The sequence below is a fragment of the Penaeus chinensis genome, chromosome 2 (genome assembly GCF_019202785.1).
Source record: "Penaeus chinensis breed Huanghai No. 1 chromosome 2, ASM1920278v2, whole genome shotgun sequence".
Taxonomy (NCBI): domain Eukaryota; kingdom Metazoa; phylum Arthropoda; class Malacostraca; order Decapoda; family Penaeidae; genus Penaeus; species Penaeus chinensis.
The window spans coordinates 21125895-21133394 of NC_061820.1; the positions used below are offsets into that span (position 1 = coordinate 21125895).

General features: G+C 38.8%; 1 protein-coding gene across 1 annotated transcript in view; it reads left to right on the forward strand.

The window, feature by feature from the left end:
* The window catches only part of LOC125035288 (protein zyg-11 homolog B-like), a 42477-nt gene that overhangs the window by 23591 nt on the left and 11386 nt on the right, over positions 1-7500 (forward strand). Inside the window, exons 5-8 of the mRNA XM_047627574.1 lie at positions 3090-3266; positions 4192-4392; positions 4907-5012; positions 5223-5409. Coding sequence (XP_047483530.1) covers positions 3090-3266; positions 4192-4392; positions 4907-5012; positions 5223-5409 — 671 coding nt within the window. The remainder of the gene's footprint in view (positions 1-3089; positions 3267-4191; positions 4393-4906; positions 5013-5222; positions 5410-7500) is intronic.

The window sequence follows — 7500 nt, forward strand, 5'->3', positions numbered from 1 at the left end:
GTTTGAGAAGGGAAAAAAAAAAAAAAAAATCACAGAAAGGTGAAATCTGATAAGATCACGAGGTCAACTAATTGACTTCTTGTTGGATGAGCATTTGTGGAGCTTGTGGAGGTGTCTATGTGTAGAGAATTTTTACAAAAGAAAACCAAAGTGAGCATTACATTTTCTCTGCAGTATTGGGTCAATATTGATTTGGTTATTATTATTGACCCCTATAATCTGAATGATGTGACCATCACATCATAAAAATATTTGGCTTGAGGGGTGGGTAACGTGACCATGCCATCATGGGAAAATTTGGCTGTAGGCTGGGGAGATGCAAACTTGCTGTTGTGAGCATTTCGGGTAAATGCTGGTATGATGGGAATGACTTGTCATGAGTGCACAAAGGTCTTGGAGGGTGATTAAACTCATTTGGCATTAAGTAAAGGGCTTTTGCTTTATTTCCATCAATAAATGAGTGTGGAATGTATTGTCTGTGAACCATGATTGGAAGAGCGCTGGCTCCAAGGAGGACGCTATTTCTTTGTTCAGGATTCTATTCAAGGCTGAGATAACTTGCAATGCAGGTTGTATTACAGAAAATTGAATATCATTAAAAAAAAATAAAGATGACACAAATAACAAAATGTTACTTCTTGTTTTTGTTCTTTTTATTCTGAGTTTTGGACTACCTTGAGAGATGATATGCAATCTTTGCAAGGAAAATAGTTTATTACCATCTGGTTAAAGCAAATCAAATGACAAATACAGGCATTGAAAAATGGAAAAAAACTAAAACACTTAGGTAGATAAAACATTGCAAAGGGGAGGGATAGAGTCTTGTCATTGCACACAAGTGTTTGCATACACCCAGTCTATTACTGTTAGTGATAGAAAATAAGCAACAGTATTTCCAAAAATTAAGGATATTAGTTAGCAGTTGAGACAGGTAATACTAATAATTGACTCTTTGGTGACAAAGTATTTGTGGAGCCATCTATGTGTCAACAATAAATAAATTAAGATCGCAGTAGATATAGCATAAATGTACATGCCATCCTTGGTGGTTTTATAAAGAATATTGATTATTTTCTAGGAAGTGTTGATGAGCTCCATTTTATGTAACAGGAAATTTTGAGTGCCATATCTCAAATACAATGAGTGTCAGTAGAGTACCAAATTGAGAACATTATAATAGACTCCTTGTGTATGAATGAAATATTTGAGGGTTTAGTGAAAATGTATAAATAAAACTTTTTTTTTTTTTGATCCCTTAAAACAAAAAAATGTGTATTTAGATGTATTTTCCATTCCTTGGTGCATAGGACTTTGACACTACTGATAAGGGGCCAGGTACAGTACATCAGAAACCATTTCTTTGTAAATGACCTTCATCCTGCCTACCAAGCCAAATTGATGGATAGACGGATTATCTCAAATCATGTTGGGGCTTGAACATTGGGCTGAGTATTTTGAGCATCTGCATCAGATTGATTCTTTTGCAGTTATCTTAGATGCAAGTAGTGTTGCAATCCCTGTGTTGGATCCACCCATCAGCAAGAAGCCTCCTCCCTAAGGTAGGAGGCTAAGGTTAGGGAGGCAATCTCTAAGCTGATGTGGGGTACAGCAGCAGGCCTTAGCAGTATTCCTACTGAACTGCTAAAGGCTGGTGGTGAATCCATGGTAGTGGGCTTGCATGTTGTCTTTGCTGCCATCAGGCATTCAGGTACCATTCCCCAGACCTGTTGAAGGACGTGGTCCTCCCTCTCTGGAAAGGGAAAGGGGATCAGTGTGACTGCAGCAACTACCGGACAAGGTTTTCACTTGCATTCTTCTGAGACTTATCAGAGGCTGGAGCAATCTGGATTCACTCCAGCTGCTTTGAGTCATTATGGAACGCCATTGTGAGTTTGGTCGTGGGCCCTTACAGCCTATATCAATCTCAAGAAAGCATTTGACTTGTTGCATAGCAAATTACACTGGGAGATCCTGAGACTTGGGGAAAATCAGACAAGGATTATTGGACTGATAGCAAGTCTGTATACTAGTGCTGTAAAGTATGGTGGGGTGCTGTCTAGCTTCTTCCCTATAAATTCAGGAATGAGGCAGATCTGTGGTCTCATGCCAGCACTTTGCAACACTTGCGATATTAGCTCTGCTGGGCAGAGCTAATATCCTCAGTCATTGTGGAGCAACACTGAGCAGTATCAAGGACCTTTTCTGATGTTGCTATCTTATCTGTTTCTCTTGAAACTCTAGCGGAGAGTCTTGATGCATCTAGCAAGGTGACGAAGCTTATGAATCTAGATGTCTTTTGAACTAAGATCAAGTTTCAGGATTTTATAGTCTTGTAGGAGAACCTGTTCAGTTGATACATGGTTGTGGTGAGTCACAGAGAGCTTTATGTACCTTGGTAGTGTACTTCACAACTTCGGGCTGTTAGACCAGGAAGTCAGTAGATGGAGTAATTACAGATGCTAGTACCTGTGCAGGTCTAAGCTATTCATTTTCAAGGCCCTGATACTGCCAGTTTTGCTTTATGAAAGTGAAACCTAGACACTATCCTGTCTTAAAGTTTTGTCTTGATGCTTTTTGTAACAGGTCCTTGCATTGGATAATGGGGTGCAGTTGTCAGGACTGTGTTAAACCCTGGGTGAAGGAAGCCTGTGGGACAACCTAGGAAGTCATAGCATGGGCAAATTGATGAGACCTATTATGAGGAGTTAAAGATGAACCGAGGTCTTGCTTGGTGGCTCGCCACGAGAGACCCTTGTGGCTGGAAGCAAAAGGTGGATGCAACTATGTTCCTTGTTGGCATCAGCTCCAATCGATTGATTAATTAATTTATTTATTTATATGTTTTTATATATATATATATATATATATATATATATATATATAATATGTATGTATATTTATTTATTTAATATGTATCTATAATATGTACTAAAAATACAGTTGTATGCTAGGAAAGAGTATTAGAATGGGGGAATAAATTGCAAAAAGGTTGATTATTTGGTCATTTTGCTTTTAAATAAAAGCCATTAATTAATGATATATGATATGACTGAGTCAAGTCAAATATAGCAACATCTAAAACATTTCAGCTCATTCTACCAGTGATGAATATGCACAGCAAGCAGAGTCCCATACAGCTGGCTGGAACTGCTTGCTTGTATAATCTAACGAAAGGACAAGTGGGGGAGCAGATTCATCCTCACATACTTCGAGATGTAGTCCACACAACCCTCACCGCAATGAGTATCTTTCCAGATCATGCTCAGGTAGGTTGCTAATCTGGAATCATAATGGATTTCAAATGTATTTCTACTAACCTGGTATCAGTAGGTTAACAAGATAATGGCTGAGTTATGTAAACAGCAGTACTTAATAGTGTCATGATACAAGAAACATAAATAAAAGATGAAAATGGAAAGTTTGTATATTTGTAAGCACTGGAAGAAATGTATTTATATATATATATATATATATATATATATATATATATATATATATATATATATATATGCACAGATCTATCTATCTATACACACACACACACACACACACACACACACACACACACACACACACACACACACACACACACACACACACACACACACACACATATAAATATATGTGTGTGTGTGTATATATATATTATATATAAGTATGAATATATTTGTGTGTGTGTGTGTGTGTGTGTGTGTGTGTGTATGTATGTATGTATGTATGTATGTATGTATGTATGTATGTGTGTGTGTGTGTGTGTGTGTGTGTGTGTGTGTGTGTGTGTGTGTGTGTGTGTGTGTGTGTGTGTGTGTGTGTGTGTGTGTGTATGTGTATGTGTATGTGTATGTGTATGTGTATGTGTATGTGTGTGTGTGTGTGTGTATGTATGTATATGTATATGTGTATGCACACATTCATTTTTATAAATGTCTATATATTTCCAATAAAATTGAATCAGTATGATGAATAATTTTGTGGGAAATGTAAAATTACTTCACCCATATTACTTAGTTGTTTACAATTAAGGTGTCTTATCTCATATTTTGGCTTGAGTCTGAAATTTATCAAAACAAGTAATAGTAATAGTGTGTGTTTGTTATCAGGGACAAAGTATAACTAGACCTTGACCAGGCAATTGTTAGGGAGAAATTGCTCATATGACTGTCACTTAATTTGTTTGTCTTCTATTTTTAGTTGCAGAAAAATGGTCTCTTAACTTTGTGTTGTGATCGCATTCTTCATGAGGTTTCATTTGATAAGTACTGGTGTGCACGTCTTGTGTTGGACTGTCTCCTGACCTTCAATGATAGTTCAACTGACAGAATGGCTGTTGCCATTTGTTCCATTCTTGCTGCAAAAATATCAACAGCTCAGACTGCCCTCCTTGGAGCAAAGGTATGTTATTGAAGGATGTTATTCTCATTTTCTTCTTCTTCTTCTTCTTCTTCTTCTTCTTCTTCTTCTTCTCCTTCTATATTCGTTTGTTGCACTTTGTAATGACATTGCATGTCTTTGAATGGAGATTTAAGGTCTCTTTAAATTTTATGGCCTATTGAAAACAAGGAAACTTCCTATACAGGTTGATAATCAGTTTTCTAGTATCATCAGGACCTGATTGGTATTGATTTTGTTGTCCGCCAAATGAAGTCTTAACCCCACTTATATCCATATTGAAGTCCTTATTGAAATATGCATTTCCTTATGACTCTGAAATATTGATATACCAAGAGATCAGTGGAAATACATGTTTACTTCCAAACGTGTCTTGCTCATGCACATTGAAGTTGTACCAAAATTGTATTCACATGGAAAGATGAAATCATATACTTTTTTTTCCCAAAAAATGACCTTGCTCTGAGTCATAGTGTTTCTAATCCATTCAGAATTATAAATCTAGTGTGTGTTTCAGAGTGTTTATATGCGAAAACTGCTGACATTGGTCCAGATAAGAATGGAAGAGAAATCTGTAGACATAACACTGAAGTTCACCCTCTCAGCATTGTGGAACTTAACAGGTTTGTCTGATTCTTTAATCAAATCAATAATAGAAGAAGTACTGGAACAAGCACTTAGACAAGTGCTGTAAAAGGTAAAGCTAGATGGAAAGTTAAAGGAAAACAGAGATTTACTGAAACTAAGAAAAACTTTCATTGTTACCTTGCTTTTTATTTGAGATAGCATGTTCAGGATGATGCTCTGGTCTAAGAATTTCTTTCAATCTACAGATGAGTCCCCAGCAACATGTGAAGTCTTCTTGGCAGAAAATGGCCTTACGCTTTTCTTGAAGCTTCTTACAGTGTTTGCTCAAGATGCTGCTGTAGAGACCAAAGTCCTTGGCTTGTTAAATAACATAGCTGAAGTGTCCCCACTGCGAAGTGCTCTCATCAATGAGCCTTTTGTTTCACAACTTAAGTAAGTTAGCCTGCCATTGCAGGGAAAATGTTGTGTTTACTGTAGTATTGTTTTTTGAAATGTCTCTGCAAGTTCTTAGCCACATAGTAGTCAATTAGTCGACCTTGTGATCTCACTTGATTTCACCTTTCCTTGAATATGTGGAAAAATAACTTGTTATTTACTGATGCTGTCAGTGTTGATGCATTATTAATATAGATATTATAATTATCATAATGTTATTGACCAGTTGAGTCACATGATATCATTTAATGTTTAATTCTTTGACAGTTTGTTTAAGTTCAGCAATTTCTTTATATTTAGCTACAGGCTGTTGACTGACATCAGTGCATTAGGGGTGATGTTAGTTACTGGTGTAGCATAGGAAGTATTGAGTTTGTGTGTCAAACTCTCCACTTTCCTCCTAGCTTCAGTATAACTAACTTCATGTTCTCTCATATATGCTAATGTCTCAGTCTCCTTCTTCAGGCTGCTGCACGCAGCAACCTTACTGTTGTGGACCTCCACATGTAGCACATTTGAAATATTCACTAGTAATGTGTAATGTAGTGGTGGCATGAGCCTCAGCATATTTACAGCAAGTGAATTTATACAAGTCCTTGTCAATACATCTTAGTGAAGTGTCTCCATAATTTTGGCATCTATTACAGTGCATTAGCTTTTGGATGAAAGGTAAAAAAAACAGTCCAGTTTTCATTTGCACATTCCCATCCTTTTTGGTCTTACAGTTAATATCCATGATGTCTTGGTCCTTCATGCTCTTGAGAATTTCACTTTCTTCTATTGACCTGATATCTCTGTGAAATATACTTCCTTTCAGGTATTTGGGCCAATAGGAATAGTTACTTTAACTTGGAGATCATGAACACACACACACACACACACACACACACACACACACACACACACACACACACACACACACACACACACACACACACACACACACACACACACACACTAAACACACACAAAATGCACACATACACACAAAACGCACACATACACACAAAACACACACTTACACACAAAACACATGCACATACACACAAAACACACACACACATACTACTAAGACATCAGAGACCAGAGCAGTCTGGATTCACTCCTGGCAAGTCTACAGTAGACCATATTCTAGTGCTTTGAGCAATTGTGGAACACCGTCGTGGATTGCTTGCAGCCTACATCAACCTCAATAAGGCACTTGACACGGTGCATCGAGAATTGCTAAGGGAGATTCTGTAGCAGCACAATCCCACAACCTGAAGTTCAGCGTAGTTTCTCAGGTTGGGTCACACCAAGTCCACTGCCATGTCTGCACTCATTGGACAGCTGGCCCTCCTTGTTGCGTGCTTACACAGTGCACGTGTACTTAAGCTGCAGAAGCCGGAACCAAGATCAGCATTCCCCAATCCTCCAGCACAGCATGATAACAGCAGCAGCACGCAAGGACTGTCCAGTCCTTAGCCATCTGGGGAGCCTGCTGGTTCATCCGAAGATCTCCAACTTCAGCCTCTATCACCCAGCCATACCTGTGGGCAGTCACACCCACACAATCACTCCATAAAGAGATATAGACCAGTCCAAATAGTAAATGCAATATCACCTACTATACTGGTGACCTCTGGAGTGACAGAAGCTGCAGAAGCCGGAACCAAGATCAGCATTCCCCAATCCTCCAGCACAGCATGACAACAGCAGCAGCACACAAGGACTGTCCAGTCCTTAGCCATCTGGGGAGCCTGCCGGTTCATCCGAAGATCTCCAACTTCAGCCTCCATCACCCAGCCATACCTGTGGGCAGTCACACCTACACAATCACTCCATAAAGAGATATAGACCAGTCCAAATAGTAAATGCAATATCACCTACTATACTGGTGACCTCCAGAGTGACCCGACACATGGAGTGACACATCATGGTATATCGCTGGTTTGCTTAGCTCACTCTCTGGAGGGGGAGTACCTGTAGCAGCATGACTCCACAACCTGAAGTTAAGCATAGTTTCTCAGGTTGGGCCACACCAGGTCCACCGCCATGTCCGCACTCATTGGACAGTGGACTCCCCTCGTTCCCTGCACTCTTACACAG